This window comes from Rattus norvegicus, chromosome 5, assembly GCF_036323735.1.
Source record: "Rattus norvegicus strain BN/NHsdMcwi chromosome 5, GRCr8, whole genome shotgun sequence".
Lineage (NCBI taxonomy): Eukaryota > Metazoa > Chordata > Mammalia > Rodentia > Muridae > Rattus > Rattus norvegicus.
In genome coordinates, this window is record NC_086023.1 from 54047786 (window position 1) to 54062880 (window position 15095).

The window sequence follows — 15095 nt, forward strand, 5'->3', positions numbered from 1 at the left end:
ATACAAGTCCTACCTAATTACTACAGATGTGGAATGCTGTGTCCACGGGCTCCATAAATGAAGCCCTCATGACTCTGTTGGAAATTGATGTTCTTCTGTATCAATGTGCATGTAAAAAATAGAGTATCCCATGCTTACTGTGTAACTTAGGCATCCATCGAATTCTCAACTACCTGTAAAAAGCAAATTTTCAATGTGTTGGAAGATCCTCAAATATGGTTGTTGCTACACTTTCCAGTTTTATCCTGCCCTTGGCAGCTGTTTGATAACTTTTAGCTATAGTATTTGTGTCTCTTATACCAACCAAATTAGTGTTTAAGTAGACACAGTCTAAGTCTGAGCTATTTTTACTTACATTTATTCATACTCTGTATTATTTGAAGACTTGGTGGAAAATATTCATTTAGTATACTTTACATATGCCTTGTTTTACTTACACTCCTGTAAGAAGTGGCAGTCTTCAAAATGTGAATCACAACGTCACATTTATTGATGTCTATTCAAGGCGTCAAGCGCTATTACTCTCACCATGTAAGAAGCTAATGACATGCCTGGTTGTACCCAGTAAACTGTTGTATTTTCCTTGGTCCTGCTTATTTCTATTTCTGTCCAAACCTGAGTCATTGTGAAGTTTTCAAACAGAAACTCAGTATATCTATAATATATCTATATCTATCTATATATATATATGATACATCACAATATTATAAAAAAATTATATAGTTTATATTCACTAGCAATACAAGTATGAACTTAAAGGAAAACGAATGTGTAAAAATTAAATAGCTATTAAGCTGGTAAGTCTATGATGACTTGTTAAATATGTTTAAACTACTTGACCATAAAGAATATATATACACGGGGTTGGGGGTTTAGCTCAGTGGTAGAGCGCTTGCCTAGCAAGCGCAAGGCCCTGGGTTCGGTCCCCAGCTCCGAAAAAAAAAAAAAGAGAGAGAGAGATCATTAAATAAAAATTAAAAAAAAAAGAATATATATACACAAAGGTGGGCAGTATGGCTCAGTGGTACAGGCATTTGCTACACAAAGCTGGCAACCTGAATTTGGTCCCCAGGACCCACATGAAAGGTAGAAGGCATAACCAATTCCACAAGACGTGTCCTCTGACCTTCAGGGCTGGTAAACAAACACAGGTCATGGGCAAGAGCAGTACTAGTTCTTAAGTGCTGAGCCATCTCCCCACCCCCAGCCCCAGGTGAGGTTTTGATTCTAAAACTTTGGATTTTCAAGTTGTATTTGGTATTTTTATTCACTAGTCTATTCTAACCCCAGTTCTAAGATAACTCCATTTCTAAGATAATGGTGTCTCTGTTTATGAATTTGGAAGAAGGCTAATTGAAAATAACAAAAATTGCAATCCTGAATTCCTAAAGTTTAGTAAGTTTTACGACTCAATCCCATCCTCCCCTCCAGGCCTTGTCTTCGCCACAGCCAGTCTGTTATTAAGATAAGTTTCAGTTCCCTGCTGTTGTTCGGGTTATGGCCTCATCCCGAGGCTCTTCATAAGCAACTTTCACAGGCATAAGCAGACTGTGATGTCTTTTCTCAAGCTCCATTTAGACACACGCAGTGTTCTCGATCAACTGGGTGTTGGGAGAAATGTCTACCTTTGACCTTCAGAGGCGACATGGCAGGAACTTCACCTCTGTAGGTCATACAGGAAATGTGGTGCAAAGGAACAGTGAAATGGGTCCAAACCAGCCAAAGAGGGCATGACTGGTGAGTGTCACCACTGCCCTCCACCTAGGAACATGACTGAAAGCACAGTTCAAAAGACCAGCACCAAAGGCTAAGGACTTGGGGGTTGTTTGTTTGGGGGGTTGTTTGTTTGGTTGTTTCTTTCTTTCTTTCTTTCTTTGAGACAGAGTTCCATTTTTCTAGGTCACATGTTTGCTATACTTCCAATGTCCTTGAATTTGTGACCTACCTGCCTCCACTGTCTAAATGCTAAGATTATATCGGAGTGCTACCATGCATGATGTATGCAGTCTTAGGGACTGAACCCAAGGCCTCAAGTATGCTAGACAAGTATTCTACCAACTGAGCCACACACACACACACACACACACACACACACACACACACACACTATACACACAACACATACAGTAAACACACAGCATACACTATACACTACACACACACACTACACACACTACACACACATGCATACACACTACACACAGAACACACACACTACACACACACACTACACACACACTATACACACTATACACACACACCACACACACACCACACACACACCACACACACACTCACACACACAACACACACTACACACACATGCACACACACTACACACACACCACACACACACTATAACACACTATACACACTACACACACACAACACACACACACAACACACACATACTACACACACAACACACACACAACACACACACACACACCACACGCACACTATAACTGACTCCTTGCCATAATTATTCTGCTGGTCCTTTCACATGGGGATGTTTTTATCAATTAGTTGCTATTAGAAGTATATGGGTAATAAACTTATACCTCTAAAAAGTAGGAATTCACAGGAGACCAAACCCAACTGCTTGTGGGCCAAATAAGGCCACAGAGGTGAAGTGGGAGGGCTCTTATGCCACAGCAGGCTCTGAGGCAGACAACAGAGAACTTGAAAGGATCAAGCTGGAATGGCAGCCAGTGTTAGCAGACGTTCTGATTTTTTTCTCAAGGAGCCTGAAATTTAGATATAAATATTAATTCTCCAGCTTTTAAAGGGCATCATATGGATGTTGGCTTCAATTGTTCCAGACAGTAAGGCTTATGATATAGTCTGTGTCATTGCAATTTCAATCTTAACGCTGTAAACGTTGTCTAAAATACAAGACAAATAAACAGAGTTTTAATTGTCAATTTTAATAGAACGAAAAATGTGCTACAGAAGCTGCTTTTAGATTTGTATGACAGGCAAGCAGGGTATGGGGCCCTAGAACACATTCACACAACCGATGACTGTGCCGACCCCGCAAATTAACTTTACACATGTACAGTACTTTATACTCTTCCTCATACGCCATATTAAGGAGCAGCTTCTTATGAAAGTCCATCTCTAGGTTTCGTCCACGGCTCTGGTTAAGTTTATCTTTACCCCATGGGTTGTTTTGCTTTGTCCCCCACGAAGACCAGCTATGAAAATCTGGGGTCTGGGCACTCGGGTGCTGCCTTCTCTCTTGGACTGGGTGCCAACCTCTTTCAAAGGATACACCTGTGAGGCATTATCTCTTCTCATGTGACTAAGGTCAGTTTGGACGGAGTGAGTCATTTTCTGGCGCAAATTAGCCTAGACAGAAAGAAAATAGGGAATAATATTTTTTTCTAAAAAATAAATAATGTAAAAAAATCAGGCATTTAGTTAATAATCGTCAATTATTTTCCCATTTCTCAAACAATACATTTTCTATGTTGACGAGTATGGTATTGATGATGAGGATAATGGGGAGGAGGAGGATGAGAAGAATGGGGATGATGATGGGGATGATGATGGTGGGGAGGATGATGGTGGGGAGGATGATGGGGAGGAGGAGGAGGATGGGGAGGATGAGTATAGAGAGGAGGAGGATGGGGAGGATGAGGTGGGGAGGATGAGGTGGGGAGGGTGATGATGGTGAGGATGATGGGGAGGAGGAGGATGATAGGGAGGATGAGTATAGAGAGGAGGATGGGAGGATGAGGATGGGGAGGGTGAGGATGATGGGGAGGATGATGATGGGGAGGATGATGGTGGGGAGGAGGATGATGGGGAGGATGATGGTGGGGAGGATGATGGGGAGGAGGATGGGGAGGATGAGTATAGAGAGGAGGATGATGGGGAGGGTGATGGGGAGGGTAATGGGGAGGGTGATGATGGGGAGGGTGATGATGGGGAGGGTGATGGTGGGGAGGATGATGGTGGGGAGAATGATGGGGAGGAGGAGGATGGGGAGGATGATGGGGAGGGTGATGGGGAGGGTGATGATGGGGAAGGTGATGATGGGGAGGGTGATGGGGAGGAGGAGGATGGGGAGGATGTGTATGGTATGATTGCAGGCATGTGCATGTGGAAGAGAGAGGAAAACTCCTGGTGTTAATTCTCTCCTTCTACGGCAGGTTCTGGGGATTGAATTTATCAGCTTGCATGGGAACTTTCTCAATTATCCTGATGGACCAAATATCCCAGTTTTCTATAAAATACTGGAACACTAAAATAAATCAAGAACAGAGTAAGACCTTGAGCATCCTTTACGAAGTGGGGAGACTTGTAATGCCTAAAGAGAAAAGCAGACGATAGAGTTGCAACAGTTGGATGTGAGAAATTTAAGATTTATAGTGAGTTTTCAAAGTGAGCTTCGCCCTACTGCTAATATGAAAATCTGTTTTCAGCGTACACACTTTTTATCTTGCTTACTTTATTTATGGGTAACTAGTAAACATGAGTTTAGACAGATTTCACAGGCTAGTAACCATGGAGGATGAGGACTAGAAACTATTACTCCATGGTCTCGGGGTTGACTAGCTCAAGGAAAGCCCGAAATTGATCCTCAGCCCCATAAAGAAAGCAGAGGAGGATGAGAAATAAGGAGAATTTTGAAAAGGGGTACGAAAAACTATCAGTGGGTACTAGAGCATGTAAGTAAAAGAGAAGAGACCTAAATATCTCAGATTTTGAGCCATCAAGGATCCAAATCTCTTACCTACATATGCCATACATACAGTCAACATTAAGGAGACTATCATTTATTTTTCCTTCCCCTTTCTTTTTTTTTTTTTTTTTTATTTGGAGCTGGGAACCAAATCCAGGGCCTTGCGCTTGCTAGGCAAGCATTCTACCACTGGGCCAAATCCTCAACCCCATATCATTTATTTTTGGTAGCATAATTTTCCTATTCCAAGGGACTTGTTCCATAAACAAGTATTTTTGTGCTGGGCTTAGAACTTGGGGCCTCACACATGCCATGTAAGTGCTCTACCACTGACTTGTACCCCTAGACAATACCAAACAAGTTATTAGATTGTCCACTACAAAACATTCTGAAAGACGCATTCACTCGGCAGCAGTAAGCTTCAGTGTGGTGTGAGAGCGCTAAGGTTCAGTGTAACCTTTCCCTTCAAACCAATCGCCTCACCAGAGCTGGTGCTCTACTGCTCAGTCTTATTTAAATACCTGTTTTCTCTCAGTTCAACCCACCAGGATTAAAAAACCTGCCTTAACACACTTCAAATTCTTAATAAATTCTAAACATACTATTCCCCTTCTGAGTCAAAGCCCAAGGTTGGTTAGGGTGAATTTCTCCATGTGTGTCTTTGCTACTGCATAACTTCCGGGAAGTCTCATGGCTCTGCCTCCTATCTCCTTAGGAATACTGGGATGGCAGCTTTGTGTGTCACCGAGTCCAACCTTTGTGTTTTCATATAGGCTTGTGGCACCCAAACTCTTCGGGCTTTTGTAGCAAGAACCTTCCCCTGCTAGGCAGGCCTTCTCCACAGATTCCCCTGTGTGCAAGCTTTCTGTTCTTACTGGGCAATCTTCTTCTACTTCACACTTTACTTCACCATTTCAGTAGAATGGTGGATAAAATGCATTAAGGTTACAGGCATAAATGGTTTTATCACACACACACACACACACACACACACACACACACACACACACACACACACACGTACTACAAGTCCTTTGTGTTTGTTGGGTATTCTGTAACTGCTATGAAAAAAGTAAATAATTAGGTAACATTTTTCCCCATACCTTGTTATTCAGCAAGAGGCCCATGGTATAATAAATAATACTAATACAGTAAACACTTGTCGTCTTAATGAGAAGACGTTTTTAGAGGAGGCCTGTGGGAAATGCAAAGCTTCAAAGACAGGCTTTAGGAGTAGGCACTGATTAAAGTGACCCAGAATCCACAGGAGGGAAAGCACCGTGTCTAACGGAATGTGGGAAGGCATGGGGTACATAGCTGTAATCCCAACACTCAGGATGCTGAGGTTAAGGCAGGGCATGTTGAATTCCAGGCCAGCCTGGGCTACACAATAAAAACCTGTCCTAAAGGGAGTGGGGATACTACAGTTTCTGTGATTTAATCTAGAAGGTTAAGAAAAGTCGTGGAAGGAATAGACTGTGCTGTTGCTGCTGCTGCTGCTGCTGTTGTTGTTGTTGTTTTTGTTGTTTTTGTTGTTGTTGTTGTTGTTGTCTGGTACAGGGGTTTAACTCGGGGCTGCTATAGGCAAGTGTTCTACCACTAAGCCATGTTTGTAGCCTTAAATACACATACACATAGCACTCAGACATACACACTATACACACACACACACACATGCAACACACACATAATATCACACACATATACATACAATACACACTATACACACACAAAACACACACAATATCACACACATATACATACAATACACACTATACACACACAACATCACACACATATACATACAATACACACAAATACACACACATACAAATACAACACACATACACACAATACACAACACATGCATAGGCACACACACAATATCCTTGACATAGATTCTTGCTAAGTTATGCAGGCTGCCCATAAACCTGCCCTTTAACCTATGCAGGTTTCAGTTGAAAGAACGTGTTCATACCACTAGAGCTGGAGAAAAGGTATTCTTTTATACATAAGATTTTTTTCTGGTTTTTACTTATGTGTATGCATCTGTGTACTTGTGTTTGAGGGCTTGCAAAGGCCAAATGAGAGTGTCAGATTCACGGAAGCTGGAAACTTGAGCAGCCTGAACTGAACCTAAGACATGTGCAAAAGTGGCAATGCTCTAACCACTGAGCCATCTCTCCAACCCAGAAAATGCTTTTAAAACTATGAAGGGTGTTTGTCAAGAGTGGGTTCATTCTTCCATACTTCTATACAGATTTAAAATTAGAAGTCAACCTTACTACATGGGACACTGACAACTTATAAATCATGCTAATTACTTCTATGTAGGCAGGGAACTGTGTAGAACCTATTTTTTTTAAATATAAACAATTTAATTTACCAACTCTATGGGTAACAACACCAACCCCGCCCCCAGTTGATGAACAATTTAGGAAACACTGTTACAAACCAGTTGTATGGCTTTTCTTCTCAATTCCCATTCGTTCCACTCATATGATCTCACGATCGTGGGTGGCAAAATGTGCGTGTCTGTCTGTGTGCCATTTTCACACTTTGTAATTGGCTTTATAAAATGCTTGTCAACATCTTTCATCTAAAGAAACACAAGTTTGTAATTAGCAGTTATAAAAAATGAACATTGTGTACAGATAACTAAAATTATTCGGTTGAAACTGCCAAGAGACTAGCGGAATACTTTTGGAACACGGAATGTGCTGGTAAGTGCCATCAAGGAAAAGCTTATAACCGCAAACCCAGTGTGATTGTGTTCCGGCAGAATCCAGCTTTGTGCATGGCTTTGTGAACTAATTGCGGGGGTGGGGGGTGTTCTACAAGGAAAAAGCGTCATCCATTATCAAACTTTCAAATGTCTTTTCCTATTCTTCGCAACATGTAGTGTCAGTGGAATTAGGAAGTAAATATTAGGCATAACTCACATGTATTTAACCCTCTTTAGGATGTGTTTTGAATTTGAACGTCCATAAGAGTTCTGCCAAAGGCTTTTGGGTTTTGTCTTTATTTGAACATACTGATTTTCTCCAAGGACACCTGATATTGAGTGCTAGTAATTCTGGGCTAAAGGACAATTGCTTATCTTATGCTCAGTGGCATTAGAGATAGAGAGAAACTGGTCATAGTAAGGAGGAGGAAAGGACAGTAACTTCCTATAACAGCTAAGATGGTCAATACCACCAAATCTACATTGCAATCTCTCATGATATGGTGGGGTAGATAAAATCATAACACAAAGATAATTAACACTATTGTTAGGAGTAAATGGTAATTAAATAAGACAGTAAACACTCTATGGGAGACAGAGGGAGAAATTCTATGCCCATGGGTTCCTGAGGTCACTGAAGAACAGCTGTGGATTAAAGAGGCACAAAGGAGAGGGAGCCCAACTCCCAGATGCTCTAACATGCCTAGGAGCACAGGAGCACAGAGGAGGCTTGATTCCTAGGAGATTGGACACAACCAGGAGCACTGGAGCTCTGACAAACTCAAGATCACAGTTGAGGCCACATCTTTCCCAAAACCTGTTGTAACTGGGACCTCCACAGGAACCAGGGAAACACAAACACCATCACCAAGAGGCATGGGTTCCTTCCAGCTTGCACCTGTGCCTGGAGCAAACCCAGGGCTCTGGCTCCCTACCCACTCCCGCAACATCCTGAGAAAGCTTGACTCCCAGGAGCTCTGACACACCCGGGATCTCAGGATCACAGGATCTCAGGATCACAGGATCTCAGGATCACAGGATCCCAGGATCAGAGGATCACAGAGACAGCTAGACTCTGAAGATTTCTGACACAACCAGGATCACAGGAGGAACAGGGACAGCAAGAGCAGGTAGCACTAGAGATAACCAGACAAGAGACAAGCACAAGAACATAAGCAACAGAAACCAAGACTACTTGGCATCTTCAGAACCCAGCTCTCCCACTACAGCAAGTTCACCACACTGGAAAAGCAGTATTCTGATTTAGAAATCACACCTCATGATGATGACAGAGGACTTTAAGAAGGACATAAATAGCTCCCTTAAAGAAATAAAAGACGAGCCTAAAGCCAGTCACCAGGAGCCCTGACATAGGAGAGGAACCTGCCTAATGCCCTCTGGATACAGGAACATAAGAGCACTCAGCCACGGGATCCTTCCAGTTTCTGCCTGCACCAAGAGCCAAAAGCAAGTCTCCAGGAGCACTGACACACCTGAGAGCAGAGGTAAGTAAGACCAACTCTACTGCTCCAAGCAACCTGCTGGTGGCCTCCAGACAAACAAAGGAAAAAGTCATCTGGGACAGGACATTTCCTGATTCTGCCTGCACCCGGAGCTGAACCGTTCCCACAGTTCCCTGTACCCAAATCCTGTGGGGGAAAGAGCTGGACTCTCAGAAGTGCAAACAATCCTGAGAGCTCAGGGGAGACTGCACCTTCTGCTCACATTCCTGGCTGAAGAAAAACCTGCCTAGTGCCTGCTGGATACAGAAATGTAGCAGGAGTCAGAGGCAAGAACCTGGTTTCTGCCTTCGCCAAGAGCCGAAAGCCAGTCTCCTGGAGCTCTGACACACCTGAGAACAGAGGTAAGACCAACTCTTCTGCTCTAAGTGACCTGTCTGGAGGCTTCAGGTCACACAAACCCAGGAGCAGCTCTCTGTTTCCAGATCCAGGTGAAAGAAAACAGGTCTACAGGAGTGCTCACACACAGGCTTACAGGAGGTCAAGCCACTGTCAGAGACAGCAAGACAAGCTAACACCAGAGACAACCTGATGCTGAGAGGCAAATGCGGGAACCTAAGCAACAGAAACCGAGACTACTTGGCATCATCAGAGCCCAGTTCTCTCACCAAAGCAAATACTGAATATCCAAACACACCAGAAAAGTAAGATTTAAATTTAAAATCACATTTTATGATGATGATGGAGGACTTTAAGAAGGACATAAACAACTCCATTAAAGAAATACAGGACAGCACAAGTAAACAAGTAGAAGCCCTTAAAGAGGAAAAACAAAATCCCTTAAAGAATTATGGGAAAACACAACCAAACAGGTGAAGGAATCGAACAAAACCATCCAGGGTTTAAAAATAGAAATAGAAACAATAAAGAAAGCACAAAGGGAGACAACTCTGGAGATAGAAAACCTAGGGAAGAGATCAGGAGTCATAGATGCGAGCATCACCAACAGAATACAAGAGATAGAAGAGAGAATCTCAGGAGCAGAAGATACCATAGAAAGCATCAACACAACCATCAAAGATAATGTAAAACATAAAAAGCTCCTAGCCCAAACATCCAGGAAATCCAGGACACAATGAGAAGATCAAACCTAAAGATAATAGGTATAGAAGAGGGCGAAGACTCTCAACTTAAAGGGCCAGTAAATATCTTCAACAAAATTATAGAAGAAAACTCCCCTAATCTAAAGAAAGAGATGCCCATAAACATACACGAAGCCTACAGAACTCCAAATAGATTGGACCAGAAAAGAAATTCCTCCCGTCACATAATAGTCAAAACACCAAATGCACAAAACAAAGAAAGAATATTAAAAGCAGTAAGGGAAAAAGGTCAACTGACATATAAAGACAGAACTATAAGAATTACACCAGACTTCTCACCAGAAACTATGAAAGCCAGAAGATCCTGTACAGATGTCATACAGACCCTAAGAGAACACAAATGCCAGCCCAGGTTACTGTATCCAGCAAAACTCTCAATTAACATAAATGGAGAAACCAAGATATTCCATGACAAAACCAAATTTACAAAATATCTTTCTGCAAATCCAGCCCTACAAAGGATAATAGATGGAAAATTCCAACACAAGGAAGGAAACTACCCAGTAGAAAAAGAAAGAAAGTAATCTGGCAACGAAACCAAAAGAAGAGACACACACAAACATAATTCCACTTCTAAATATGAAAATCACAGGAAGAAAGAGAAGAACATTTGAAATGTAAATTTTTTTAAATATCCAATAAAAGAAAAAAAGAAAAAAAAAGAAAATCACAGGAAGCAACAATCACTATTCCTTAATCTCTCTCAACATCAATGGGCTCAATTCCCCAATAAAAAGACATAGACTAACAGACTGGATATGTAAAGAGGACCCAGCATTTTACTGCATACAGGAAACATACCTCAGAGACAAAGACAGATACCACCTCAGAGTAAATGGCTGGAAAACAACTTTCCAATCAAATGGTTTGAAGAAGCAAGCTGGAGTAGCCATTCTAATATCGAATAAAATCGAATTTCGACCAAAAGTCATCAAAAAAGATAAGGAAGGACACTTCATATTCATCAAAGGAAAAATCTACCAAGATGAACTCACAATCCTAATTATCTATGCTACAAATGCAAGGGCACCTACATACATAAAGAAACCTTACTAAAGCTCAAAGCACACATTGCAGCTCACACAATAATAGGAGGAGATTTCAATACCCCACTTTCGTCAATGGACAGATCATGGAAACAGAAATTAAACAGAGACATTGAGAAACTAACAGAAGTCATGAACCAAATGGATTTAATAGATATTTATAGAACATTCCATCCTAAAACAAAAAGATAAACCTTCTTCTCAGCACCTCATGGCACCTTCCCTAAAATTGACCATATAATTGGTCATAAAAAAACAGGCCTCAACAGATACAAGAAGATAGAAATAATCCCATGTGTCCTATCAGATCACCACAAACTAAGGCTGGTCTTCAATAACAACAGTAACGACAGAATGCCCACATTATACATGGAAATTGAACAACACTCTACTCAATGACAACTTGGTCAAGGAAGAAATAAAGAAATTAAAGACTTCTTAGAATTTAATGAAAATGAAGGTACAACATACCCAAACTTATGGGACATAAAGAAAGCAGTGCTAAGAGGAAAACTCATAGCTCTGAGTGCCTGCAAAAAGAAACAGGAAAGAGCATATATCTGCAACTTGACAGCACACCTAATAGATCTAGAACAAAAAGAAGCAAATACACCCAAGAGGAGTAGAAGGCAGGAAATAATCAAACTCAGGGCTGAAATCAACCAAGTAGAAACAAAAAGGACTATACCAAGAATCAACAAAACCTGGAGCTGGTTCTTTGAGAAAATCAACAAGATAGATAAACCCTTAGCCAGACTAACCAGAGGGTACATGGAGTGTGTCCAAATTAACAAAATCAGAAATGAAAAGGGAGACAAAACTACAGAATCTCAGGAAATTAAAAGAAATCATCAGATCCTACTACAAAAGCCTATATTCAACAAAACTTGAAAATCTGCAGGAAATGAACAATTTTCTAGACAAATACCAGGTACCAAAGTTGAATCAGGATCAGATGAACCATTTAAACAACCCCATAACTCCTAAAGAAATAGAAGCAGTCATTAAAAGTCTCCCAACCAAAAAGAGCCCAGGACCAGAGAGGTTTAGTGCAGAATTCCTGATCTGGAAAGATCAGGAATTCAAGGCCCATACCTAAATATAGTAAAAGCAATATACAGCAAACCAGTAGCTAACATCAAACTAAATGGAGAGAAACTTGAAACAATCCCACTAAAATCAGGGACTAGACAAGGCTCCCCACTCTCTCCCTACTTATTCAATATAGTACTCAAGGTCCTAGCAGAGCCATCAGAGAACGAAAGGAGATCAAGCACATACACCTGGAAAGGAAGAAGTCAAAATATCACTATTTGCAGATGATATGATAGTATACTTAAGTGACCCCAAAGGTTGCACCAGAGAACTACTAAACCTGATAAACAACTTCAGCAAAGTATCTGGGTATAAAATTAACTAAAACAAATCAGTAGCCTTCCTCTACACAAAGGATAACCAAGCTGAGAAAGACATTAGGGAAATGACACCCTTCACAATAGTCCCAAATAACATTAAATACCTCGGGTCTTCCTGGTTGCTGCCGCTGCAGAGAGCCCGTGGGGAGCACCCCACGAGCGAACCTGAGCCTCGGGACCACAGGTAAGACCAAATTTTCTGCTGCAAGAAAGCTGCCTGGTGAGCTTGGGACACAGGAAAGCAGAATTTCTCTAGGACCGGGCACGTTCTGTGTTTACCGGAAGTCCCACACCCGCGGATCCCAGCCCGCAGCAGCTCTCTGCTCCCAGACCCGGTGAGAGAGAGACCCAACCGCCTGGTCAGGTGGGCACTCCTGAGGCTGCAGAGCGGAAGAGACCACCAACTCTGCTCACCCCTGCCCACATCCCTGGCCCAAGAGGAAACTGTATAAGGCCTCTGGGCTCCCGTGGGGAAGGGCCCAGGAGCGGCAGGACCCCTGTGCCTGAGACACCGCCGGAACCTAAAAGAAACAGACCGGATAAACAGTTCTCTGCACCCAAATCCCGTGGGAGGGAGAGCTAAACCTTCAGAGAGGCAGACAAGCCTGGGAAACCAGAAGTGACTGCTCCCTGCACACACATCTCGGACGCCAGAGGAAAAAGCCAAAGACCATCTGGAACCCTGGTGCACTGAAGCTCCCGGAAGGGGCGGCACAGGTCTTCCTGGTTGCTGCCGCTGCAGAGAGCCCGTGGGCAGCACCCCACGAGCGAACCTGAGCCTCGGGACCACAGGTAAGACCAAATTTTCTGCTGCAAGAAAGCTGCCTGGTGAACTCAAGACACAGGCCCACAGGAACAGCTGAAGACCTGTAGAGAGGAAAAACTACACGCCAGAAAGCAGAACACTCTGTCCCCATAACTGACTGAAAGAGAGGAAAACAGGTCTACAGCACTCCTGTCACACAGGCTTATAGGACAGTCTAGCCACTGTCAGAAATAGCAGAACAAAGTAACACTAGAGATAATCTGATGGCGAGAGGCAAGCGCAGGAACCCAAGCAACAGAAACCAAGACTACATGCCATCATCGGAGCCCAATTCTCCCACCAAAACAAACATGGAATATCCAAACACACCAGAAAAGCAAGATCTAGTTACAAAATCATATTTGATCATGATGCTGGAGGACTTCAAGAAAGACATGAACACACTTAGGGAAGCACAGGAAAACATTAATAAACAAGTAAAAGCCTACAGAGAGGAATCGCAAAAATCCCTGAAAGAATTCCAGGAAAACACAATCAAACAGTTGAAGGAATTAAAAATGGAAATAGAAGCAATCAAGAAAGAACACATGGAAACAACCCTGGATATAGAAAACCAAAAGAAGAGACAAGGAGCTGTAGATACAAGCCTCACCAACAGAATTCAAGAGATGGAAGAGAGAATCTCAGGAGCAGAAGATTCCATAGAAATCATTGACTCAACTGTCAAAGATAATGTAAAGCGGAAAAAGCTACTGGTCCAAAACATACAGGAAATCCAGGACTCAATGAGAAGATCAAACCTAAGGATAATAGGTATAGAAGAGAGTGAAGACTCCCAGGTCAAAGGACCAGTAAATATCTTCAACAAAATCATAGAAGAAAACTTCCCTAACCTAAAAAAAGAGATACCCATAGACATACAAGAAGCCTACAGAACTCCAAATAGATTGGACCAGAAAAGAAACACCTCCCGTCACATAATTGTCAAAACACCAAACGCACAAAATAAAGAAAGAATATTAAAAGCAGTAAGGGAAAAAGGTCAAGTAACATATAAAGGGAGACCTATCAGAATCACACCAGACTTCTCGCCAGAAACTATGAAGGCCAGAAGATCCTGGACTGATGTCATACAGACCCTAAGAGAACACAAATGCCAGCCCAGGTTACTGTATCCAGCAAAACTCTCAATTAACATAGATGGAGAAACCAAGATATTCCATGACAAAACCAAATTTACACAATATCTTTCTACAAATCCAGCACTACAAAGGATAATAAATGGTAAAGCCCAACATAAGGAGGCAAGCTATACCCTAGAAGAAGCAAGAAACTAATCGTCTTGGCAACAAAACAAAGAGAATGAAAGCACACAAACATGACCTCACATCCAAATATGAATATAAAGGGAAACAATAATCACTATTCCTTAATATCTCTCAATATCAATGGCCTCAACTCCCCAATAAAAAGACATAGATTAACAAACTGGATACGCAATGAGGACCCTGCATTCTGCTGCCTACAGGAAACACACCTCAGAGACAAAGACAGACACTACCTCAGAGTGAAAGGCTGGAAAACAACTTTCCAAGCAAATGGTCAGAAGAAGCAAGCTGGAGTAGCCATTCTAATATCAAATAAAATCAATTTCCAACTAAAAGTCATCAAAAAAGATAAGGAAGGACACTTCATATTCATCAAAGGAAAAATCCACCAAGATGAACTCTCAATCCTAAATATCTATGCCCCAAATACAAGGGCACCTACATACGTAAAAGAAACCTTACTAAAGCTCAAAACACACATTGCACCTCACACAATAATAGT

General features: G+C 41.9%; 1 protein-coding gene across 4 annotated transcripts in view; it reads right to left on the reverse strand.

Moving 5' to 3' along the window:
- Positions 1–2911: 2911 nt before the first annotated feature.
- The window catches only part of Cfap206 (cilia and flagella associated protein 206), a 44742-nt gene continuing 32558 nt past the window's right edge, over positions 2912–15095 (reverse strand). For all 4 annotated transcript variants that reach the window (XM_017593533.3, XM_063288106.1, XM_017593532.3 and 1 more), the window contains 2 exons: positions 7146–7289; positions 2912–3351 (listed from right to left, as the gene is read on the reverse strand). In XM_017593533.3, the coding sequence (XP_017449022.1) occupies positions 3121–3351; positions 7146–7289 (375 nt within the window). In that variant the 3' untranslated portion in view covers positions 2912–3120. The remainder of the gene's footprint in view (positions 3352–7145; positions 7290–15095) is intronic.